A 26,914-nucleotide genomic window follows, 5' to 3' on the forward strand; every position below is an offset into this window, starting at 1 on the left:
AGATAATACTTATGTAAGGCAAGTAATATTCACTTTAATTCTAATTTGGGGTCTATGTTTACTGGCCTGGGTAGTAGAGAATGACGGAGGGAGTGGCTTTCAATGACCCAATTTATATATTAAGGTATATAAATTGCTGGGCCACTTAACAACATGTGGAAAGAATGTGATTTTGATTCACTTTGATTTACTCTCTGAAAATGTGCCTATTTTCCCCCAAATTGAGAGGAAATAGAAATATCAGATCTAGTTCTTGCACTACTAAGTATGAATGTGCTGCACAGGATGGATGAGATGAAGCACCTTATGTAATTTAATTCCTGAGCTCCTTTTTTTTCTTCTTCTTAAGGCTTTCCTTGAGGGCAGAATTATGAAGGAATTATTTGTATTCTCAGTCCACACCTACTTAGACAAAGAAATAAAACATATTGCCGAATGCTTGGTTGATTAAAACTAGTAGTGGAATGAACCAAAAGAAAGTTTACCAAACAAACAGTATAGAAATATTAAGGCTTATGAAGAAACCTGACAAGAGGAAGACTCTGCACTACGTGTTCAGAATGAAAACAAAACCAGGGATGCATCAGCTGTCTTCACCGGATGATGGATGAAAGATGTTCGTTGCAGCTCACAACCTTGTATCTCATCTATACCATGTTCTGTTTCTCTTTTGGAGTGCAATAAAACCCAAACTGTTTCTGTAGGTCTCGCAGGATTTTATACAGCACATGAACTGATGTACTGAAGCTGAAGGTCCATCTGTTATAATGCCTTGTCTCCTACTGCTCTTGGCTTTTCGTGCCTAAATTCTGCTACCAAAATAGAGAAGTTTGATAGCTTTCCCTTTCTGGGCAAAAAGTGACTTCTACGTATCAGATTAAGACTTGAGTAGCAGTGGCCATGGAGCGTATGGTGGAGGATGCTAGTAGAGGTGTAGGGGTTGGGCAGATCTGGCAGGAGTGAGGTGGGGCTTCTCATAGTGTTCCTGATTTGGGATGAAAATTTTTGTGTGTGCGCGATACGATTAAGACTCAAATTACAGCTGCAAAAGCATCACCTTCCATACTTAAAATTGAGCTGGGACCACGAACCTTGTGAGAACAGTCACACTGAACTCCAGTCGCTTAGGGCCGAAGATTTGGAAGTGGAAGAAAAAGCAAGTAGATGCTCGGGGAGGTTTTCTAAGGCTTTGGTGTAGTAAAACGTAGGTGTACTGGGGTCACCATCGACAGCTTCCTTACGCTTCTTCTCGGATGCGGTGCACCAGCCCTTTGAGCGAGTGGTGGGTGTGCGGAGTCACAAGGGGACCAAGTCGCCTGGCCTGCCTTTTACTCTTGTTCCTCTCCTGGGCTGCACCGACGGAACAAGCGCTCCCAGGTTATCACGCCTCCCACCCACCTCTCTGCCACGGAGGACGCGAGGGGGTGGGCGCAGGAGGCCGGGCGGGGGGCGCAGCCCCTCCGCGCAAACCCCCGCAGAGGGTGGGCCGGGAGGAGGCGGGGGGGGGCGGCGGGAGCCTCCTTCCCTGCCTGCCTCCCTCCGCTCCTCCCTCCTTCCTTCCTTCCCTCCTTCCCTCCCTCCCTCCCTCCCTCCCTCCCTCCCGCGGCGCATCCTCTCTCCAGCCCTCGCCCTTGCCTCTCCCTCACACTCGCCGCCTGCGGGGCTGCCGTCGGGGGTGCTGCCAGCAGACCCGGCCTCGGGGATGTGCTGAGAAGGGGCAGCTCCCCTCGGCCCCCCTCCCCACCCCCCCCACGCGTCGCCCCCCGCCTCACCGTCGTCGTCGCACCCTCACCCACCGACCCACCCACCCACCGACCCACACGCCTGCTCGGAACGGGTCGGTCGCCGGTGGCGGAGGAGCCCGGCGGTAAGTGGCGGGGCAGGGCAGGGCGGGGCAGGCGCCGTCTCCGGGACCGGCCGGGGGCGCGGGGGCCGCTCCGCTCCGCTCCGCTCCGCTCCGTTCCGTTCCGCTCCGCGGCGGCGGGCGGCGGCGGCCCCCAGCACCCCCGCCCCGGGGCGCCCCGGGTTCGGGGAGGGAGCGGCGCGGCGGGGGTGAACGGCTCCGCTCCGCGTCGGTGCTGCCCGGGGCTGGGCTTTCCGTGCCTGTGTAGCCGTAGGGGTGCGTGTATGCGTGTGTGTATATATATACATACACGTGTAATTTTATAGATATATAAAAAATATTTTATATATATATATGTCCTGTTGAACGTGCTCTTGTGGGCACGGGGGAGGGAGGAGAAGCCGGGCGCTGTGGCCGCCTTGTGCCGACGGCGTGTCAGCTGGAGCCAGTGGGTGCCCACACGGTCGCGTCGCCCAGCTCTCCTCGGTAGGTGCCTCTCTCTCTCTCTCTGTACGTATAGATATAGTCACGACGCCCAGCCCTCTCCCTCCCTCTGCAGGTGCCTGGGTATTATTTGATATACGCCCGCGCTGCCCGCCCGCCCGCCGTCCCCAGGTGCCCCTGCACCTGGTCGTGGCGCAGCCGACCCCCCCACCCCCTCCGGGGATGGGGACGGGGACGGGCCTGGGGACCCCCTTGGTGGTGGAGCCGGAGGGTCCCGCGGGCTGGGGCCTGCCTCCCCCCCTCTGTGTATAAGGCATCGCCGTCCCCCCTCACCTCCCCCCCCAGGCCCAGGGTGACAGGTACCGTAGGCAGAGGCAGTTTGGCTGGAGCACAAATATTGCCTTTCTTCACACGCTCGTCACGAGTTAGTAGAAAGCTGCGGCAGCCCAGATGCCTTCCTAGACACCCATTCCTCCTACTCAGCCTCCGGCAGGGAAAAGAAAATAACAGGCAGCACTTCTTTCTGTGTGGGTGGAGGAAGAGAAAGGACTATCGATAACCGATTTGTTGAAGGGGCACCGACTTCTTGGTTTTAATTACTATTGTAGTAGTTTCAGTGTAGCGCTGGGTTATGTAGTTGGTACAGAACTCACTTGGTAGCTTTAGTGCAGTGCTTTTAAAATCCTGCATTCTTGCTTTTGCTTTTTAGTAAAATCTCTTCTCAGGCCTGATACATGCAAAGAACCCATTTGGGAAGACTCAGTTTCCAGAAGAGTGACGTGGACTGTGCACAAAATGCTGGTCTACTAGAAAAGCAGCATTTTTCTATTTGCTCCAGTCCTTCTGGGTCGTAATGGCAGTTTCTTATAACAAGTGAACATTTGTCATTTAGGAGGGGTTTGGGTTTTTGTGGTTTGCTTTCATTGTTTTTTAAGTTGCTAGTGTTTCTTTAAGTCAGATTTTTCCTCTGAATGAGAGGTGGAGTATCATCAAATCACAGGGCTAAATCTTGCCATCAGCACATGAACAGAACTGTCCTTTGGAGGAAATGATGCCTTGGTAGGCAAGGAAGGGACTTGTCGTATCCATGAATCCATCTTCCAACCAGAGCTGCGTTATCGGCAACCTCTCTGTAGGATTCTGTGGAAACAGGATCCCCGAGCCTTTCTTGGACTGAGGGAACTGCTCTTGCAGCACTGTTTAACTTACTATGTATAGCAGCATGTGAGAAAATGTAAAGGTGATTCGTGTAACCTTACTCCTTGTTTTTCTAGTTATTTAACTGTTCTTTCTGTCTGAAATACTGAGTCCAACCTTGCATATAGAGAGGTGTTTGTGTATGGCTAATAGAGATGTGGATGAAAGCTACATAATATGTGGGTATAAATAATATAAGTTTTAAGTAATTGCAATCCCGTTCAGTTTGACTGAATTTTTCCTCCCGTTATGGGATAAAAAGCTGAAAAAAATCTTACTGGAAGTGTACTGTCTTTTTTTTTTTTTTTTTCCCTCTAGAGCTGTGTGAAGAAACTCTTCAGCCATGGATGTGTTCATGAAAGGACTTTCCAAGGCAAAGGAGGGAGTCGTAGCAGCAGCAGAAAAAACCAAGCAGGGTGTGGCAGAGGCGGCAGGAAAGACGAAAGAAGGTGTCCTCTATGTAGGTAGGTGGACGGCAGAGATCATGCTGCTGGTCGGTGTACCCTGACATTCACAGCTGGATCCTCATCAGACCTATTCTTCTGCAAAAAAAATATGCAGTCACTCATAGGAGACCATTGCAAAACAAACAAGAGGAGAGTTGTGCTCTCCTGAGCTCCAGTTCTCTGAAGCCGAATATTGGTTCTTATGTCACTGCATTGTGCTGGCCATATATTACTGCTCTGTGGAGCCACATCCGTAATGCCATACTGGATGAGGTTGTGTCGTAGGAGGTGTCTTACAGTACAGGTCACTAGCTGGCACTCTATTCAAGAAGTTTGCTAGGTTAAGGTTGAAGGGGTAGTTGGTACAGTAAAAATAAATTTTTTTAAAAAAAGTAAAAGCTGAAGTGGAAGGTAGCTTCACAGCATCCAATTGAACACGCGGGGTTTAAGTGGGATTTTAAGAGAAGAAGCTTGAGAGGTTAATTTGGGAACTGAGCATAAGCCATGCTGACTGCTTGGCATGCTGACAGTAACATTTTGTATGGCAAAGTGACATCTTCTCATCTTTTGAAATTAACTTCATGTTCTGTACTTACTATTGCATATCCATAGCAGATATTTCCCATGACTTCTCAAGGAAGAGCCACTACAGTTAATGAGGTAGGGCAGGTAGACCCCAAGGTAGCAAAGCAGTTGTTAAGTGACTTATCTAGGCCACACACAAGAGTCTTGCACAGAGCCAGGGATAAAATTCTTTTCAAATCCCCAGTCGGTACTTTGATTGCATGATCATCATCTTCACTTAGCAAGTATCGGGCTTTAGAGGACTATCTTGCAAATGCTGCCATGAAAACTTCACAGGAAAATAATCTACCAAGACCATATGAATAAGTGGTCATTTAAAAAAAAAAATTATGGATCTATTTCTCCTATTCATCAAATAAAGTTTGTCTATAAAAGAATGGAGGGGAAAAGATACTCTTTTGTGTAGGTCCTTTCTTTTTTGCTGATTTTGTAGCAGGTCAGTTCTGTAATGGATGCTGTGTGTACCTAGGGAGATGTGCACAGATATCAAAGAGAAGTTAAACAGAGTTGAAAACCTGAGACATTTCTTTTAAATGGGAGCACTGAAGTCTCTGCAATTCCAAAGTCTTTTCAGGATTCCCTCTGCCCTTGCAGGCTAGTGCCAGTCTACAACAAATTATTTCTGCTCCAGATAGTTTGGACTACTCATTTGGAATACACTTTTCTCCTGCTGAGCCATAGCAAAGCTCAGTGCTCTTGCCAACAGAGATGGCAGTCATTTTGAAAACTAATTGTAAGATGAGTCTATTTTAAAATGAGCATCTGCTCATTTTCAATACATCAAAATAGATGTTCTTTCACTGTACACTGTGCTTGATATTGGAGTTATTTTTCAGGGGGGGGCTTTTTTTTTTTTATTTTGTTTTCTTGTAGTTCCTGACCGTGCTTCTGGGGTCATTGATTTCTTTGTATTAGAAACCTGCATTGTGTGCTGAATTAATCTTTGTGTCAGACCTGTTCTCCAGACCGTAATAATATTTGAACCTCGTTCTGCTCCCAAAGGCAACAGATACCCTATTGTCTTCAGAGACGCTTTTGATGAGGTTGAACTTTGGAGGGCAGGCTTGCTATTTAGTTCAAGAATAAAATACTGAGGACAGCGGAGCCCTGAGCCGTGATAGGGACCAGTGCATATGACTGTAGTAGTGGTAAATGATCCTTCCCACAGCAGACGCCTGCTTTGCAGGAGGAAATAGCTATATGCGCAGTTTCAGTTGTGCAGGTAAAAAAGCCTTTGGTTGGAAGCTGTCTCCAGGAGCTCTGGCAGCTCATGTGTCCGCGTATGTGCCTGCCCATACCTGCTTGTAGGGAGCCACGCTTTCCCCAGCTGAAGTTTCAACAGGATCAAGTAGGGTAAGGGGCAAATCAGGAGCTGCGTATTTCTCTGTCTACTTCCCAAGCACACAGTGGGGGCGGCTCTTCCAAGCAGCGTTAGCAAAGGCTGGTGTGATCCTCTTTGGTTCTGGAGGCTGGTAACAGTTGCAATGCAAAAGGTGGTGAAACCCCTTTGTGAGCAGAGGAGAGAAGCAGCACACTGCATTAGAGCTCCTGAAAGTTTCTCCCTCCCTATGTCTGTAGCTGGGTTTTCAGATACAAGTTTCACAGCCAGATTATGCTGTGAAAGCTGCCTGACACCTTGCAAAAAAGAACCTAACACTGGGCTGAGAGAGACCTGTTAATCGTTTTCAGTTTCAACAGTCAGCTCCATAACATTCAGCCTTCCATTGCTGCTGGAGAATTAATAAGATGCAAAGTCTTTGGTCCAGATCCCCTAGGTGATACGGCCTCCCACTGAAATCAGTGGAATTTAAGTGAATACGGAAAACATCTGGACCTTTCTGTCCAGGATGCTGTTAGCTATTATGTGAGAGATTGTAACATAATTCTACCTGGTAAGTGTTCTATTAGCAAAAGCTGCTGCTTGGGATGAAATGTGGTTGTTGTAACTTTTTTTCCCTTTTTCCCCGCACAAGGAAAGTTGCCTTTTGCACAGGGGGAAACTTAGACTCTGAGGGAAAGTGGCATATTGAAGGATTAACTGGGGATTTTTTTCCCTCTCCATGCTGAAGTCTATTCTTTCTTCCCTCAGTCCACTGTCTTTGTCGTGCTTTTTAATACCCAAGATACTGTGCAATACAGTCTGTAGTGTGTTTTTATGCTTTCAGGTGGTTTTTTTCCCCAAATTCCTCTGCTGATGTACTTCAACATTGGCCAGCTGAAATCAGTGGCTGTGTCTTGACTCATACAAGCACAGCATCAGGACCTTTCTTGATGTCAAACAACGGCCTGATCATTGATTAGAAAGGAGGACTGAGGCTCAGCAATCCTGTGCTGCATCGTGTATGCTGTAAACTTAAAACTGGGTCTCTGTGTATCCTTCAAGTGCTGTTGGTGTGAAGCAGTGAGGAAACAAGTGGCAATAGTTACCCCCACTCGCTTTGAAACCAGGAACTGAGAGTAAGAAGGACGCTTTTGCATGTTCTTAGTGATGTACTGCTCAAGAGCTCCTCTGAGCTTTGTTTATCCTACCAGGGAGCTGAAGTTTTTGCTAAGTTGACTCTCGAGTGCATGTTCAGTGCTCAGGAATGGAATTTTCCAGTGTGATCATTTTTGCTGTGTTATACCCTAGCAGAACAAAGGAATAGTTTATCAGGAGCAGGGTAGCTAGTGGATAAGTTGTTTACTACTCCCTGTGCTTAGCTGGCACATGGCCTTAGAGTAGAATAGTGCAGTCATGACCTATTTGGCAAGACCATCCAAATTCCTCTGCTGCACTCTCTTTTCATAAGGTTCCTTATTTTCCTGGTAACAGAAAAGCCAGCGGAGTAGTCAAGGGACTCAAGGTCCGTGTGGTGCAATAATGAGCTTCAGCACTTGGGAGGAAGTGTCTTCCGTAGGCGATGATTTCTCCTTCCCCTAATTTGGTCTTATGTCTCCCTGTCTTTAACCAGCTCTGACTAAGCAACCTGAATCTCAGGCAGGACTTCCTTGGACTAGTCTGTTCGTCTCTCAAAAAGCCCATAAATGAGTGTATTGCCAAACTGCTGATATACACTTTTGTTTTGGCATAATGACAGTGATGATAATAAATAATGAAATTAAGAGTCTATTGTATTTTTTTATAATTACAAAAAGGCAAAAATTCTGGTTTTTGCTTCTCCTTCCCCTTGCACAAATGTGTATTGTAGCAAGGAAAAGTAGCATTACTCTGTACTACCATTGCTCCTGCATCACCTAGGTGGTGTAGGTCAGTGTCAGGTTCCTTGGTCTTTGTATTATCCCTACTCCGATTCCTCTGTTCCCATTGTTATGCAGGGTAGAATGAGCAAGATTATTGATGTTTTGGGAATGCCAGAATGAAAGACAGCTAGTTTCTCTCAGAAACAATGTGGATGGCCAGCTTTCCTTCATTGCCAGAAGTCATCCTACTGGATTCAGCTGTTGTTATTTATAGGCCTGTTCTGGCAGATCCTAATGTACTTCTAGATCCTGTTGTAGCTGTGACTGCAAAAACAGCTACTTCCATGCAAGTGTGCAGTAGTGGGGCAAATAGTATTGAGCTCTAACATATGCTGTAAGGTCTGGACCACTGCTTAGCTGGTTGTTTGCCAATTAATGGATTTGGCTATACATATCTCTGTTCTGTATGGGTCTGTGAGCTGAGCTTTCATTAAAGAAAAGCCCGTCTTCCACTAACAGAAAGAGACTAGCGTTTCTGTATTAGCTGTGGTTATAGCAATGTTACGTCAGGGTAAGTGAGGTAAGAATCAACTTGCATATGACCCTCTGGAGATATATGCATTGCAGAGGTCCTCAGGGAGTTCTGGTGTACCATCCATCTCTTACTAGTCCTAGGGGACTGAGTACTTGCTATTCACAGGTTTCCATGTGTTTAATAGCTTGGCTTGCAGACAATAACTTCAATAAGATGAACAAGACACTAGCCAGGTCTAACTGCATTTAAAAGCATATGCTTAATATTAAGTATTCCAATAGACACACCGTAAGCCTGAAATCATGTTTAGTCTCTTTCTAGAAGTCAGTAGAACCATAACCTGCTTGGATTCCAGTAAGCGTTCAAAGTGCTTTGCTGCTTCAGGTCTCATGGTGCTGCAAGATTGAGAACCAAAGTCCTAAACCAAGTGCTTAGACATTAACACTTTGGATTTAATAAAATGGACAATTCTTTCAATGGTAAATATTTTCAGTGAGAGAAAATAAGCTTTTTAAAAAGAGAAAATCAGAATAAAGGGGGAAAAAGACTTCTCAGCTTTTTAACCTCTTCATTAGCTAGTTAAAGGAACATGTCATTTTACTGGATGCAGTATTTGTTTTCCTCTTATTTATCATGGATTATTATTCTGCTCTTGCTCATTGATAACAGAGCTTTTTCAATGCTCTGATCAATCTGATAGTACTATAAATACGTGGCTTAAGTTCCATAAATTGGCACTAGTAGCAAGTAGGACATATTGATGAATGAACTTATATTGTATTTCAGTGTTTAATTTTATTATTGTAAAGAATTGTGGACAAAGTTGCTTTCTTCTAATATATTTCTGGTCATATATTTTCCTCTAATATATTTCTGCTTATATCAGTTTGTATATGATTTTACACATAGTGTTAAGCTAAAATTATATAGATGTTAGAAGTGTAAAGTCAGAAGTATACATTTTAATGTGTAAAATACTGAATGACATACAAAAAAATGCATTACAAATAAGGTAACTTCTGTGTTAGTAATAAAAAAAAAAAAAAAGGCATCCTATCTCAGGCAGACTAGGGTAAGATGATAAACTAGGAGCCATGAACTCTGTCTCTGTAATGCTTAACTGCACATTGTTAAGCATCATAGTCCACAGATGGCTACTAATCCCTGAAATATAGCCAGGTTATAAAACCTGACAAGGACAAGTAGAGCTCTGGTAGGGAGAAAGACATGGAGTTAGGTTTTCAACAGCAATACGTGCTAATTTGTTTCTTTTCCCATTGAAGACATGAGAGATTGTTCCCTTTCATGCAGAGTGGTAACAAGTCATGGTATTTTTACATGGGTGTTCCAGATACGGTTTGGTCTTCAGGGTGGCAGAGTTACATTGCTTGCATAGGTCTTGCATTACGTCTCAGTCTAGTACTAGCTCTAGGTTGCTGTCTGCAGAATCTTTACATGTTGTCACATGTGCCTGTGGCAAGGAGGACACTGGATGCGGCAGACCTTGGGTTTGACCCTGGTGGCATTTTCATGTTTAAATCCTATCTACTGTTTAATGTTTCCCCGTTCAGATTAATTTTTGTCTAAATCTGGCTAGCACTACCAGCTCTCCGTGATTTTAACCTCTAGGTCTTTCTGTAGTTCAATAATGGTTGTTAATGCCTTCAAACTGAGATCTGGAGAAGAGTTATAATATGAAATTGTAAGGATGTTCTGGAAACTTGGGCTCTGATCTGCAAAGACATGCGTTAGCCTCTTAGGATGTTAACAGTAACATGGTTTCTGTGCAGAGTCATCCATGTGAGTTTGCAAAGTGGGAGCCTTAATTAACACAGCTATTAAGAAAATGGCAAGGAAGTCAGTATGTACAAGAAAAAAAACCTGCAGAAGTGTTTCCAGTATTATTCACCTTTTCCACAGTCAATACACATTCACGCAGTTGCTGCTTATTGATGGTTTTGCCCTTTCCCTCAGATTGAATTTCTCTTTAATTAATTTTAATAATCTTAGAAAATACTGTATGCAACTATATGTAATCTGTATATTCATCCCTCTTTATCACCCATCTAGGCTTTACCAGTACTTCAGACATGTATTTTCAACATAATATTGTTCTTTGTTTAGGTTCCAGGACCAAGGAAGGAGTTGTTCATGGTGTCACAACAGGTAAAACAATTATCTCTTAATTTCAACTGCTTCCCTTCGTTTGATTAACGAACCATTTAGCTGTTTAAAGTTCTGTGTATTTTTTCTGAAAGCACTCCAATTTATGAATCATAGAAAAACATAGAACAATTGAGAGGCAGAAAGCAACATTCATTTTGTCAAAACACATACAATGTTTTACAATCAAATATGTAAATTTAATATAGCTGTATGTGAGAAGGGTTTTTTGAGGGAAGTTCCCAAATCAAAGCCAAGCTGTACTAGTATGAGCCAGGAGACTAACGAAACCAGATTCCTAAACAGAAGGAAATAACTTGCTTTTGTGGAAATAGATAAATCAAGCATCTTTCTGTTGTTTATTGCCAAAGGCGAACTATTCGGTGCTGGAAAGTTATAAACTAATTGGCATAAAAAAGTGAGGTCTTTCTTAATTTTGTTTGTTTATTTTTTGCTATGAAGAACTTTGACCTATAGAAACGGCAAGCCTGGCTTGGGTGCCCAGGCTTGTCTCCTTGTGAGCTGAGGAGACAGCAAAGGCGGATCTGGAGAAGAGGAATGCTGCTGGAGGAGGACTGAGGAAGGCAAAGGGGGGGAGGGACGGACCTGGGCATGTGTCAGGAGGACTTTCATCTGCTGATTTGGGAGCTCATAGTCGGCTGGGACTGATGCTAGTGGAAGAGGCGGGAATTACTGCAACAAACGAAGGAGGGAAAATAACATAGAAGGAGCCTCCTTCATACGGTGGGGACTGCAAGAGGTAGGTAGGAAGGAAAGACCACAGGGAGCGTCTGCAGTTAAGGCAAACGAGGTCAGCAGCGTGTCCGCGCTGAAGTCTTTTAGACTGCCCACGGGGGAGCTGGGATGCAAAATGGAGTTTCGCCTCCGCAGTCGCCAACTCGGCCCCGTCGTACGGTCGCCGCTGTTCACCGCAGCCTGTGCGATCAGACCCCAGCTCCCGTTAAGCTGGCTGCCGTGTAACTGCAGCACGGCCCGACTGCTGCCCGAGCCTCGCAGGGCGAGGAGCGGCGGGGGCAAACCGCGGCGCGGCGTGGGGCCTTCCCCCGCGCGGCTGAGCCCGGGCCCGCTGATTGGGCGAGCCGGCAAGGGGCGGAGCCTGCGGCCGGCCGCGCGGGTGATTTACAGCGGCGGCAGCCGCCCGCCCTCCCGCCCGATGCCCGGCGGCTTCTGCCGGGAACTTAATACCCGAGTATCCCCTGTACTCCTAGTGGTTCTTCATCCCAGCCTGGGGGCTGTTTCCAGCAACGCACAGATAGTGCAGTTTCAGACAAGGTGTGCTTGCGGCACCCACAGTCATGCTGCCGCTGCAGTGTGGACGTGCCCCATCACCCTCTCTAGTCCCACAAGATTGGTGTGACTCATCAGTGTCCCCCACTGGAGCTGGTTGGGTGGGAAGATCGAAGGGAAATAGCTTATAGGAAAGAAACAAATTCCAGACTTTTGATAAACTGGTTTGAATTTGTCACAGTTATGAGGGTTTTGAAACGTTTTTTTAGAACTACTAATCTCTCGGCAGCAACAGCACTTGCAAACTTTGAAGTTAATGCCAGGCATGTATATTCACATTAGCGTTTCTACACAGAAGAAGAGTAAATTCACATTTTAAATTGATTTGCAGGGATTGTTTTAGGTGTGAACTGAAACCGGTAACCAATAATTCGTAGTAAGTGGCAAAATGAGTGGAAGTCTTTGATCTCTACAGAGTGCGGGAAAGCCTCAGCTGACCATAGTGCATTGAATAGAACGCGTAATTTTCTGCTGTAGAATGTGGGACTTCCGGAGATGTGAAGAAAATGCATGGCCAAGAACTTTAAGGTGTTTTTCCCCTAAGAAATTAGGAAACAAATAAGTAAAGGAGTAGAAAAGGATTTCTTCTTTCTTTTCATTTTGTGTACAGCCAGTGTGTCATTCACCTGTGCTCACATAAGCCAATGCAAAGGATGAACAACTGTAGGTAAACAAATGGCAGTACTTAATATCACAACCCAAATAAATGGTTGAGAAGTCAGTCAAGAGTATTTTTAGTAACAAAACTGAACAGAACATCTATGATAGTCCTTCAGAGTTTAGCCTCAGGCTGAACATGCATGCGGTTGTTACGAGGTTTGAAATCACAGCTTGTTAGACCTCAATTAAGAGAAATATGCAGAGGGATCATTACTATAACCAGTAGAGGATTGCAGTAGAATGAGATTTGAGACACATATATCTAATGTCATCACAGATGTGGGAACAGCAACTGACAGCACTAACAGGCAAGTTAATAGAGGTGATGTTCACCAAGCTGGGCTGTGGCAGATAAAAGTCGAGGGCATTTGCACATGTATGAAACTTGCTGAAGCGCTGGGACTCTGTGGAAGGCCTGCTTAGTGGGGAGCTTCTTTCCCTTCTGTGAGAAACAACCGATCTCGAATGCTGCGAGTATCCATCTTTATCTGATTGCAATATGTGTAGTGAGACAGGAAATTTTAAGTAGATGAATAGAATTTTTGCCAAGTTTGAAAAGATGTTAAATTTTGTTCTGCAAGATACAAAACAGACTATAAAGCCAAACATAAGGAGAGCACATCTGTTATGTGCTGTGCCTATGAATAGAAAATTCAGAAAAGTTACAGCTAATTTTAGGCAAGACAGTCGTCGCTCCTCACCTGCTTTAGGAAATGGGTGATGCAAAGTGAAACACGCAAAGCTTGGGAATAATGGGTTCTGTGCCACAGTTTGCTTCCTTCTGGCCTATTAAACTGTTTGAAAGGAGTTTGGCTGTTGAATGAAAATGGAAAATGAATAGAGGGCATGTGGGTTGAAAAGTGGCAGTGAGACGAGGAGACCTAATGCAAAATCCAGAGATCATGGTTTCTAAAATGAAACAGGATGGGCTTGGTAGTATAAGAACAGAGGAATTGCTTGGGCACATATTTTAAAATAAAAAATTTTAAAAAATTGCAAGTCTATGAAGGGTTGTTCTGGCAAGCAGGGAAGGTAGGTAAAAACAGATTTGGGTTCACCGTAGTGATGCTATGAGATATAATATGAAGACACTGAGAAATGCTAGTAAAGTCTTAGAAATCAAATCCATTTAAATCAATGCTATTAAAGTTGATGTGACAAACTGCCTTTTAGGGCACTTGTAAAGACCTGCTTGTCTCTTTTCGTAGGACTAGGAGTTTGCCGGTTCCGGTGGTCTTATGATGCACCAGTGTGTTAATATCATGTGCAACCTGAGGTGAAGTAACACATTTTATGTGAATAAAAATGATTCAAGAGCTTGGAGACAGTCAAATGCAAACTAAAAACTAAAATCACAGATCAAAATGAGTGTGTGCTCACAGTTGTGCAGTCAGTCCTCTCTTGCTGTCTGAGTTCCAAGGTCTTGCTAGTTTTGCTATTTTTGAATAGTTTGTGGTTTAAAACCGTTTGCTGGTGAAGGGACTGGGAGCTGATGCACCTCAAAGTGCTGAACAACTAAATACACTTTTCAGTCAGTTGCTTTCCAAACGCAGAAATACTAGACAGATGTTTCTTGCTTTAAACAAAGTATGACCTGATTGTACCAGTTTTAGTGGCATCGAGACACTGTAAAATGAGGATGCCAGGCTGTGATTCGCAGGAATATGGTGAGCATGTTATTTGTCAGGTCACCCTTTCTCAGAACTTCTGAAGATGAAGTAGCTTTGCTTATTGCTTTTATGGGGTGTTAGCTTGTGTATCTGATTTGCCTGCCTAATTAACATGTCTATTGGCCTTTGACTGTAAATGCATAGTTCATCAATCTTGCTTATCTCCCAGGGATAAGTGTCCAGAAATGTATAGTATCAAAGATGAAATATTTACCGTCTATTTCCTGATAATGAAAGTAAAGCACTGGTTTGTACAAAAGATCACGGCCAAAAAGCCCCTGATACTTCAACCATGTGTCTGTTTCCTGAAGCTGAGTCAAGACACAATATCAACAGTTACGAACCATAAGCAAGTGTTTTGCTTAATTCTTTTATCTGATCATTCTTGTTCTTCTTAACATTCTTAGTCATTGGTATTCCTGTTGTGTTTGTTTTAACTCCATCAGGTATCTTTCAGTAAATTGTATGAATTAAAGAACCCCCCCATGTATTTATGGCTTCTTTGTAAATGAATTCTTCAAGTACCTAAGGCAACCTTATTGTCTGAAATACACATTCAAAAGTATATTTAGTGCAGTAAAAGTAATTTCATGAATTCAGAGAAATCCTGTGGTTTTCATCCACTTTTCTTGTTCTAAATTGAAAGCAATTAGTTCTCATTTTGAATTGCTCCAAAGGTTTTATATTGATATCGTATGTAACCCAGTTGTCTATAAAAAGTAGGGAAAAGAAACCTTCAATGCCAATAATTTTTGCACAGTACTATAGTCAGTATTAGAACTTCAAAGTTAGCCTTGGCATGGTCATTGTACACCATCCCAGGATCATTTACTGGAATGGACAGTCTCTGCATAGATGGACAGAAGTAATCAGGTCATAGCACGGCAGAGCTCTGCAGAAGCTGATTTACTCTGTTTCTCAGCACCGTGATGAAAAGCAGACATCAACTTTAGAAAGACTTAATGGCTTAAGATCATTAAACAACCAGGTATTCAGATTAATTTAATTAGTTGCTATCAACCCCCTGCATTCTGAACTGATTTGTTTGTGTGCACTTAATGCTTTTCCCCTGTTACTACTTAGTGTAAGCAATAAAATACATGAGGCTGGAAACCTATTTTGTTTTTTCTTCTCCTGTTGCTAGGGCTTCAGAGCTGAAGGGTCACCAGGCTGGAGCTTATTTACAAAGTCACTCTGGTAAAAGGGACTTTGATGGTGTTTAGGTATTCCTTAGAGACAGGAAAGAAAACTCTCTCTTTCTCCTACTAGTATGAGTGCTTTTGCACATCTGTGCTATGTGTATAGTTTGCTGAATTTATCTTCATGACTCTGATTTCTGAAGCAGTGTATGAGAGAGCTTTCATGGTACCTCCTGTGTCAGCTTTCTTATGCTATGTCTGTGTGCTGGTTTGTCTGGGATAGAGTTAATTTTCTTCATAGTAGCTAGTATGCTGCTATCTTGTGGATTTGTGACCAAAACAGTGCTGATAACACAGAGAGGGATGTTTTAGCTATTGCTGAGCAGTGCTTGCACAGAGTCAAGGTCTTTCCTGCTTCTCACCCCACCCCACCAGCAAGGAGGCTGGGGGTGCACAAGAGGCTGGGAGGGGACACAGCTGGGACAGCTGACCCTGACTGACCAAAGGGATGTTCCAGGCCATATGACGTCATACTTGGCAATAAAACAAGGAGGAAGGTTGGCTGGAGGACCGCTCTTCAGGGACTAGCTGGGCATCTGTCAGTTGGTGGTGAGCAATTGTTTTCATTTGCATCACTTGTCTTTCTTGGGTTTTATCTCTCTCTCTTTGTTATTTTCCTTTTCATTACTACTTTTAAAAATTATTTTATTTCAATTATTAAACTGTTCTTATCTCAACCCATGAGTTTTCTCACTTTTACCCTTCCAATTCTCTTCCCCCTCCATCCTGCTGGGCAGGGGGGAGTGAGCGAGCAGCTGTGTGGCGCTTAGTTGCTGGCTGGGGTTAAACCATGACAGTCTGAAATAAAAGCAATCTTAAATGTACTGCTTTTGTTACTCCTTCTATCAGGTATCTTCTTGTTGTGCCAGTAACAGTGTTAGTGGCCTGATTCTTTGGGGTTTTTTGTTTGCATGTGCTAAGCCCTTTCTAGGGTAATGTGGGTTTGGGAGGAGAAAACAGACTTCAGACAGAGCCTCCCCAAAACACTCTAATAGTGTGAACGGCAGCCACTGGGTAGTTACTCTTGGTAGGTGGTCATACTTGTCATGACAACATAGTCTGAGAAATGTGGGTTTAATAGTGGCATTTGGAGTTAGGTGTTTTATATTGCAGCATCCACAATGCATTCAATTTCACTCTATTTCTTGATATTTTGCTTTTAAGGTGCAGGTTTTTTAAGATCTTGAGATAATGAAAGTAATTATGACTATTGACAATGAACACAGTGCAACCATGCTTTATCATTTTATCAAAAGCAAGGAGTCTGCTCAAGAGCAGCTGAGCATGTGATCCTTTGTCAGCACCAAGCCTGCTGAATTTGTCTCTTTTAAATGTTCTGCCTTTCAATGTATTTTGGAAGAGGGAGTTTTCAAAATAGCGTATGTCACTTCCATACAAGGAAAAGGACCTTGATTTATGTATCTTCTGTTGGGTTTGTTTTTTCTTTTTTCCTTCTCTCTCAGAAAAGTAATGAGACAGAGGAAAAATAAAAAGCAATACTGAAATTTACCCAAAACACATCTCTTTCTTTTATTTATTTTTTACATTTCTTGGAGAATATAACTTTAAAACGTATTTTTGCAAGATGCTACTTTTTTTACATAGCTCTGTTTGAGATTTCTTCTTGCCATTCTAAATAATATGAAAGTGTTAACAAGTTTCCGTCTCATAACATTACTCAGTTTGTTTCTGAAAGACTCTGTGCACAATCAGATCTTAACATTCTTTGGAAGATATGACATGTTACTAGGACACACATCTTAAGTATGTGTTTGCAAGAACTAGTGAAAAACTTCCTATATAAATTTTATGTGTAGAATCCATAGCTTTTTATAGTCTGTAGCTGGTAATAATCAAATGGGGCATCTTAATAGAGGTCTTTCTGCACTTGCTAGCATTATGTCAAACCTTCCCTGAGGGCAACATTTGCTTTTCAGCAAAGCCCACTTTTGATTTTTTTTTTTCTGGAAAAAGCATGGCAATAGAGTACTGGATGGATACAATGAAATTTCTTGTGAATTTGTATCTTATTAGCATGTACAGGTTGGAAGATATTTGGAACAGACTTTTTCTGTTTCTAGTTTCAGACTATGTATAGTCCATTGTTGTCCTGCTCTATAATGAAAGCTTCTGGTTTTGGTCGTAACAAAGGGAATACTCAATTGGTTACTAACTTTAGTTAGAATGAGCGTTAAATGATCTGCCTCCATTTTCAGTCAGCAGATATTTATTGTTTGGGTCTTTAATAAAAATCACATATTAGGCACATGTTGTACCTTTCTAGCTTTTTCCTAATTGTTGTTATTTAATGTCAATCATAGCAATCTATACTGCATGCCCTGTGATATGGGCAGCTGATACTCTTTATGTAAGGAATTAAATCTAATTTATCCATAGAAAGTCTTCTATTCGTGTGTGCTTCCCAAAAAAGGGTAGTCTATCTGCCAAGCAGAATCCATCCTGTGCTCAGGGTGCAAATAGAGCTATCAATACATTTTATGGATCAGATGGGATTTGGGCTGGAGGAAATTATAGGATTAGTTAAAATTACAAAACTATATGCTGGATGTTTTTGAAGAACAGTCCCTTGTTTAGATGAGTAAATGTGTTTCTAGCTGAAAATCTGCCTGTGTAACTTGAAGGCATGAAGTCATCCCATCTCTTTTCTTAGTGCAGTTTCACTACAGTGCAAGCTGCTGTCAGAAAGAGCCCTTGGGGATGAATGAGCAGAAAGAACCCAGTGATATTCTGAAAGGTAGAATGGCAACTGCTGATGTACATGTAGGCTAAATGAGTTGTTGTTTCCCTGCATCTTGGAAGTTAACTATTAAATCTATTTTGCTTTGGCATCTTTGGCATTCAATCTTTTTGTAGATTAGTATGTTATAGATGGACACATCAGCAGTGGAGCAAAAAATCTCAGAATTGGATAAAAGGTTGTATTTGAAATTCTCTGGTTGAGTAACAGTAGCTCTGCTTATTAATCAAGTGTATTTTAGAAAATAAAAATAAAAGAATAATCAATGGCTTTTGAGTCTAATGTAAAAAAATCTTGTCTTCCGTGCCCTGTAACATGTAGCAAGTGTTTGGTGGTCTAATTGGAATGCATTTCCAAACTGGGATATGTTGAATGCAATTATTACATGTTACACAGCGAGTTGGGCATAATAAGGGCCCTTAAGTAATGACTTTTCTTCCCTAAAGTACGTACAGCTAGGCATGAATGAAAATGTCAAATGTCTTTCACGTGGAAGAAATTGAGCCACAAATAAGGCTTATTTTTACCTCTGCAGCTCCAGTGTTACCAGATGGATAGTCTCATTTCTTAAGACCCACTTGGGGTACACAAAGTGTAATGACCTCATGGCTCTTCATGATGTTGGGCTGTCAGTGATAGATACGATTCTCTGAAAAGCTTACAGCTCCCACAGCTGTAACGTGTTTTTCCATCTTCTGCTTCTCCTCAGTGGCTGAGAAGACCAAAGAGCAAGTGTCTAATGTTGGGGGAGCTGTGGTGACAGGAGTGACGGCGGTGGCCCAGAAGACAGTGGAAGGAGCAGGGAACATTGCTGCAGCCACTGGCTTGGTGAAGAAGGATCAGTTGGCCAAACAGGTTTGTTTATTTACAGTCTTTTCCAGGTGAAGAAGTGAACGATGAATGGCCTCCCTGAACTGAGGGGCAGATGGAGTGTTTTCTTTTGTGTCTGCCAGTGGTATGAATGCAGGATGATTTGTGTTATGCTAAACAAATTACCAGTAAAGAAAATGTCTGCTGTTTATAGCTTGTATTTTGAGTGACTTCCAGGATTTGGGAACTGGAGTAGGATTGGGCATGGAACTTTACTATTCTGAAAAGTCTTAGCAAGTTTGCATCACGGTTGGAAGTGTGATCTAGTGCTGATTCTGAACTTGGCAGCCTCTAGTTGGGGGCCAGCAGCTGTAGGGTTGCTGTACAGTTGAATGGGAAGATAACTTTTTTCCAAATAACTCAGGATTGAAAAGCAACCTGCTAGAGCTGAAAGGTCAAGCAGCAAATCTCAGGTTTAACAGCACAATTTGTATCCTTTGCAGATGAAGAGCAGAAGGGTTTGTGTACCAATCCACTAAGTGGTTACATACATGGCATCTGAAGTCTAGATCTAGCTATAGAGTCACTGTCTTCCATTAATATAGTGACACAAACTCAAAAATGCCTCCAAACTGTTCTGAACTCTTCAGATTAAATTTGCTCTAGCTCATGCTATAAAACACTCTGTAGATATTTTTATTCCAGCACCAAGGTAAGCATTAAGTATTTGCATAATACTAAGCGCTACTACATTTTTGTTGCTGATACACTGCAGTTATATACTTCCACTTACACTGGGTAAAAAGTGACCCCAAGTAGCTGGTGGGAATGACGCTTTAAAATGTGTATATTGTTGTTTGGAGACAAAAATAACCCAGAAGAGACAAATACATCCTTTTGTGCTGTTTTCTGTATGAACATTTAAGTGTTAGAAAAAAATAGGATTATGAAGAATATTAGTATTTGCACAAAAATATGGGTGTCTCGTGGATTTAGCATGAAGAAGTTCTGTGGTGTATCTTATTTCCAATTAGTGTCCAGAGGAGCTGTTAAAATTGAATCCTTAAAAACTCTTCTTTATCATTATCTGTTATTGAAGTGAATTCCTGTCTGTCTGACAAATCCTATTGGTGCTTTAGTTTGGGGGGGAAAAAAAGGGGTATTACTTTGTGGTAGGCATTCACTCCACTGTGGTGGATTGGTCTTGAAAACATCTCACAAGCAGTTTTATTCTCTTTCAGAGCATTTTTCCTGGGGGGCTTTTTAGTCCTTTTTTGCTCAGCTATAAGTAAAATGTTGCTTTTGATGTGGCCATGGTCCTTTGTAAAAGCTGTGTTGAAGATTTGCAAAATTGAGTATCTAATGAACTGCCAGGGGTTACACGAGTATGGCATGGCCACAGTAGTCTATACCCTTAGTTTCTGCTAAAGCTCTTTTGTAGTTTTACACTGAGAATATTTTTTTCTGTTTGTAGATCTTCAAACTCAGTGTCATAAGGATCATCATTGCCGTAACACGCAATTACCTACTTTAGTATTGACCGTACCTAATATATATATATATATTAAGATTAAAAAAATAGATCCTTGTAATTATAGAGTATGAAGCAAATCTCTGCTGACTTTCATTTAATTCTGTTCTGTATATTTTAAAGCTTAATATGAGTCATGATGGCTGTAACAGAATAAAATCACATCTGTGAAATTAAAGGACATCCATAACGTACACGCATATTATCCCATAGCCCTATAAATAACATCATTACTCTGAACTGGTGCTTTGTTCTTTAGATACGCAAAACCATTCATTTGCTTCTTGATACTGGTATTTTTAGAATGAGATTCTCAGTCATCCATGCAGTATGGCCATCTAGCTGATTAGTATCTACAGCTCTTAGCAGGCTGCTCTGCCTCTCTGTCTCCTACTGGTTTTGCAAGGGATAAGTAGCCATTTCGAAAATGTTAACATCAAAATTCAATCATGTAAAGATATTCTACAGCCTAGTATTTCTGCATTTCTGTGCGGTTCGGAGGTACACAAGATTGATTTTTCTTGGACTTTCCAGGTAAACTGACAGTTGGGTGGGGACCAGGCACGGGCATTCAGAATACCAGTAGGACACAGGTCCCTTGTAGGAAACAGGGTGGGTCTCGGTGAAATAAGAGAAGGTGCCAACCAGGTATATAATCGAAATATCAATGTAACTTTGTGTATTTTATCTCTAGAAGGTTATGTCTCTTAAGGCTGTGATATCTTTAGTCTACTCTAAACTGGGAATAAGAGACCACAACTAGCAAATTCATTCCTTGTGCTTAAGTAGGGCTAGCAGTGCCTTTGGCAGATTATTCTTCCTATGGACATCTATTTGGGATTGTCCTAAAGCAAATGGCTGTATATCCCATGTGCAAGATGAACACTTACCCTGCTTACACAGTGTAAGCAAGTAATGGAATTTGACAGGGAATTGCAAATGAAGCATATCCATTAAAAGTGGATAGAAGCATGATTACAGGCTGTTTTTCCACAGAAGACTAAAAGGCATTAGCCAATAATCTGTTATTTTAGTTGGCTTCTAAGCTTGTGACAAATGTTTTCTTCCAGTTCACACGGACCCACATAATCGAGTCCCAATCCTCCAACTGAACATAGAAAACAGTGACATCCTGAGATCCCTTCCAACCTGAACTATTCTGTGAACTGCTATAAACTCAGCCTCCATCCAACTGGAGGAGTTTGCTTCTTTGCCATCAATTACAGGATCAGGGACTGTGAAATACGTATGAGCTGCCTCAAAACGTGTCTGGAAGCCCATCTAAACTAATGGTCATTGCTGGGATCTGCTACTAGTGATCTGCTCGCTTGTGTGAAAGCCTGTAGTCTTGCGTGGTGACTGGCATTTTTCTTGTGCCTTGATGGAAGTCTGGTTTTGACTTTCAACTCATTGAAAACAGTTGTAGCGTTTCTTTACCTGTGGACACAACAATATTCATGCAAAGGAAATACGAAGCAGATTCTTGGCACAATGCTTTCTCAATAAGTTTGTTCAAGGTTGCCTAGTGCAGCCTTTAATGCTGGTGTGCTTTGGACCCTGAAGAACAGGTTTAACCATCCAACTGAGGCCAGGCTGGAGGGCTGCTGTCACACCACACTGTCACTTACCCACCCTGTAGCTGGTGTAAGCAGGCAGTGCAAAGTGACAGCTGAGACGAGTGAGTGACAGAGCTGACTTGATAGTGCCCATCTGAGGACTGCCCTGGGGGATTTACGCTTTGGCAGAAACTCACTGCTTAACACAGCAAGGGTAGTGGCAGCTAGGAAGCTTGTATTCATTTTAAAAGGGTTAACATGCTGCAAGTAGCATTTTAATAAATGACAAAACAATTCTTAAGATTATTTAGATTCCAAAAGTTCTTTCATGCATTGCCAGCATGCATCTACTCAAAAATTATTTCTAATGCACATTAGCATTTAGCATAGAGCCTATTGAAAATGGATTAACTCTTTATAAACTAGTTAAATTTGGGCCTAATTTTAAAATCTGCCCATAATAATGCTGTTATTTGTAATCACTGGGACTCTTCCTGGAAGCAGAAAAGAAGTTGCTTTTCTTTTTCATGCTTTCTTCTCTGTGTTAAGAGAAGACAATAAACTGAAATACTGGGTTATAAACTGAAATACTGGGTTATACAGATAAAACATTTGCTTTAAATTTATTCTGTGCCTGTGCATGTTTTATTTCTGTGTACAGTGTGAGTGTGCTTCTATATTAATTGAGTAAAAAAAAAAAGGAAGATTAATGATAATTACATTTACTGTAGAAATGAACATGTTTTTTTCCTAAATTAAGAAAGCTGTGATATCCTCTGAATATTCTATTTTCAGCTTAGTATGAGCGTATAGATCCAGATAGTATGGAGGGCTACTAGTTAGTGAATATCTAGTGTATAATATTGCCTGAGAACAAAATGTGGATTATAAAGTTTATTGTTTTCAGATAGGTAATTAACTAATTGAGGTTCTTAACCTCACTAAATTCACATCATTTGGTTCTCTAGCATCTCAAGAATAAATCTGTTGGTAAGTTCTGTGATTTCTATAGTGAATAATTTTATTTATACTGTTCTAGCACTAAAATCCCCAGTCAAGCTGAAACCTCAAGGTACTTTGAGTACCATGCAAATACATAGTTAGATTTTCTGTGCTGTAGATCTTACTAAAGTAAATAGAGTAGCAGGCCTTGTCCTTATCGTGTTCAGGATCCATATGATCTATATGGATTGTGTTTGGTATCTATATGTGCTAAATCCTTTTTCTTTCTAGAGTGTCTCTTAACTTAACATTTACAGTAAACAGCACTGTAAACACAAACATAAAATTACAGTAGCAGATAACATATAGATAGACAATATACTTACAGAGCAGATAATATAACTCGTTGGCTTAATTACCAAGCTTTCAGGGAAAAGACGACCGTAAGTGGGAAGACTGTCAGTTTAGGCATTAGGCATTTTTTTCCATAGAAAATACTATTTGACTAAAAGGCCTTGTTAATTGCATTTAACATGAAAAATAATTTAGAAGAATGAAAGCAATGGTAACTTTGCCATATCTTCTTCCCCCTCATCCCAGCCTGTATTTCCTGGGACTTGTTAGAAGCCAAACACTGTCCTCACATAAATATTCAATGCAGTGGAACCCACAGGTATAGAGTATTTCTTGTATTATTACTTTCCTTGGTCAGAATAGCTAGTCTTATGAACAACTGAATTTTTCCATTTTTACATCACTTAGGGCCAGGATGAATCCACACTGGGGAATCACCATAATCAAATATACCAATATGTAGGAGCATTTTTCCTCCTTTTTACACAGAAGCACCACGAGACATTGTGCACTGCTGAGAATAAAGACATCATGAAACACCTTTTAATTTTGATGAAATGGGAGCAACTTAGCTTTGATTAAGATACCAAGCATCACAGTGTACTCCAGCCAGCTATTATTTGTTCATTTGGGCAATCTTTCTGGGAGAAGGGATGCAAATCCTGTAAGTGCCTCTGAAGATTCGTCTCTTTTTCGGTGGCAGAATGGAGGTTTCCTTTCTACTTTATTAAAAGCCCATTTTGAAATGCAAGCAATATCTCATCTTTCAGAGATTTCTGTTCTGTCTTTTTGCAAACTAAGATTCCCAAGTGTTCCCAAAAAAGTGTTAATTACCACCTGTAGTTTAAAAAGAAAAAAAGCTGAATATGAAATCTTTATTTATTGCACTTTACATCTTGCATTTAAAAAATGCAGAGATCTGTTTAGAAACCCTTCTGTAGAAATCCTATGTGGAAATAAGTAGAAACTTGGGATTGACATTTGGCTTTTACCAAAGTTATCTTGGGTAGCAGTCCCTGAAGTTTAAATGCCTAACATTAAAGTCTCCATCACTGTTTTAGTAGCCCCCTCGCTACCTGCATATGAGATAAATGCCTTGCTTAGTGCTTGAAAAAGCTCAAACAGGCATTTTCTCATTTTGTCTCTTTATCTCTTTGAGATATATTTTGCATATTTTATTTCCTACTGTGCCATAATACTGACATGCTACGGAAAATTCTTGAAACTTTTTAAAAACTGATTTTTTTAATGCACTTTTTTGTAAATAAGGTTCCAGAAATAGGTCTAATCATGGCAAAATTTTGGTTTAGGTGGAACCATGCATTTTGATAGAATATGAATGTCTCCTAGTTTTCTGACCATCTTCACACTCAGTATACTCTACAGAGTGCTTGGCTTGTTAAAGGATCACTGTTGCCCATCTTCCTTCCAGTCCGTAGGTGAGTTGATTAATCTTGAAAAACTTCGCTCAGAAACACAAAGGAAAAGCTACTGAGCAGACATACACAATTTACTTCTTCAGAAAGGGTGTTAGGGAGTTTTTCCACCTTTCCATTACATTTTATGCTTTTAGGCAGCTGGTGTCCCAAAAGGCTAATAGACCCAAATGAAAAGCAGGACAGTAAGTGCAAGTTACATGAGACTTAAACCATTGTTCTTTTGTTGCAATAAGCAGGTTTATTCATCTCCCCTTGAAGTTATTATGAGGAGAAAGTCAAGCCTTGAATTAAGCAAAGAAACTTTAATAAGATTTTAGTGTGGCAAATGCAGAAATAGCCTCCACCCAATTAACTTCTGGAGTTGATAACTTTCCTGCAGACACTGTAGAGCAAGCAGGCTGCCAGGGTGCAGCAACATCTAATTGCCCCCCTCAACTACTTCTTGCCATTTATGGCTCTAATATAAGGTCACAGTAGAGAATGGGTAAGTTTCTGATTAAATATATGTAATCCCTAGCAAGTCTGCTAAGCAGCCAGAGGTCTAACCCTCTACACTTGAGCTGAGCCATGCCAGTTCCACCTTGCGGTGCAGTGCAGAGGGGTGGGATTTTTGGTTGTTCAGGGTGAGTCCAACTGCAGTTCTGATGTGACACTCTTGCTTGGTTTGTAGGAGCAATTACAGCAGTGGTTTGGAAAGCTTGCATACTGTGGTTTCTGGTAGGATAACTAGCAGACAGTAAATCTTCCTCAAGGAAGCCAAAGTGTTTTAGCTGATGTATAGGAGAAGGCCTGCTCAGGTTGTCACAACTAAACATCAAGCAGACAATACTTGCTTTCATGTTCCTATTTAAATCATAACGCGTGAAGAGCACATAGTTTGAGATAGGTTTTACTTTTTCCCTTACTGTTCTATTTCTTTATCTATGCATAATGTATGAGTGACTGCTGCAGAACAGAACGGATGTTTAGCAACAATTAGCAATGCTTCCTTTTTTAATGTATGTAGATGGATTGAGAATGGAAGAATGAGGAGAGAGGTTCCCCGTTAGGGGATCCACATTGCTCAGGAGCTGAATCATGAAGACCCTTCTTAAGAGAAAGCATTTGTTAGCTGTTTCTTTGAATTAATGAAGGAAGTAGGACTGTCGGTGAACTGACATATCTCTTTGATTGTAGCATAGCTGGACGGATTTATTTTGGTAGGGCCTTTCTTACTGGTCGCAGAATTAATGATGGTGTATTGTATTAAAACATCTGTAACATCAATTCTGTAAAGCTAATCCATATTCTTGAAACAGGAAACTGATTTATTATAAATAATAAGGCACCCATAGGCAGGCAATATTAAGGTTTTGAATCTGCTTTACATACACAGTCAAATCTCCCCCTCATGACAGTGCACATATTTTTTGGATGGGAAAGCTCAGGAATCATCTAGATTGTACAGAGGTATGAATGTCAGCAGACTTGTCAAATTGCATTACGATCCTGTATGAATGCTCTGTGTTGGAATGCAAGTGGCTTTCATTCAATGATTTGTAATTTTTTTCCAAAATAAATTCAACAATTACAGTTGAGGCCACTTAATGTAATTACATTAATACAGTTCTGTTTTCCTTTGATGTTTCCACATAGGCAAGCCCATCGTATGTAGCTTGGTATATGTTGATACTGCATAATGGCACTGTAAAGAACAGTACAGAGTGCTTGAAGCAGACTCTGATGTTTACAAGCAATTTTATTTGGTAAAATGTGCTAATGATGCCCACAGAGAACAGGTTGATAAATAGGAAGGCTACAGAAGTCACAAAGCCAGCAAGGAAATCCCATGTTTTTCTTCTACCTTTCTTTTGCTTTATGATAAGATCTTACCTGTTGCTTCCTGCTCGGCAGGTATGTGCACATTCTGGTAGCACTTCTGGACATGAGTAGCTTAATTTTATTTCAGTCTGAATACCACCATTTGAAATGTTTAAAATTAGGCCAGGCAAGACAGAGATGAATATGCACAGAAAATAACAGTCCTCAGGGAAAAAACAGATGGATGACTCCAGGTAAGAGTGCTAGAGTTTCTGTGTTTGTTGAAGAGAGTGTTGAAGTGCTGAGAGGATTTTGAATTGCAACCTGTGCTTGCCCTTCCTGGTTAGCAGAGAACATGCCTTTCCTGCACTGGGGCACGTTGTTAGTATTTTTTCTCAGAGGGCAAAAGAGCAGTATTTAAAGGAAGACCATGTTCTCTGTGTCAAAGCATTTCCATGCATTGCCATCTGTGACTCGAGCAGAACTTGAGTTGA

The 26,914-nt window shown here is 41.6% G+C and overlaps 1 protein-coding gene across 1 annotated transcript in view; it reads left to right on the forward strand.

Annotated features, from left to right (window-relative positions):
- Nucleotides 1–1,787: 1,787 nt before the first annotated feature.
- Nucleotides 1,788–26,914, forward strand: part of SNCA (synuclein alpha) — a 72,158-nt gene continuing 47,031 nt past the window's right edge. The window contains exons 1-4 of the mRNA XM_052776442.1: nucleotides 1,788–1,867; nucleotides 3,803–3,948; nucleotides 10,355–10,396; nucleotides 18,698–18,843. Coding sequence (XP_052632402.1) covers nucleotides 3,828–3,948; nucleotides 10,355–10,396; nucleotides 18,698–18,843 — 309 coding nt within the window. The 5' untranslated portion in view covers nucleotides 1,788–1,867; nucleotides 3,803–3,827. The remainder of the gene's footprint in view (nucleotides 1,868–3,802; nucleotides 3,949–10,354; nucleotides 10,397–18,697; nucleotides 18,844–26,914) is intronic.

The sequence above is a fragment of the Harpia harpyja genome, chromosome 2 (assembly GCF_026419915.1).
Source record: "Harpia harpyja isolate bHarHar1 chromosome 2, bHarHar1 primary haplotype, whole genome shotgun sequence".
Classification (NCBI taxonomy): Eukaryota; Metazoa; Chordata; class Aves; order Accipitriformes; family Accipitridae; genus Harpia; species Harpia harpyja.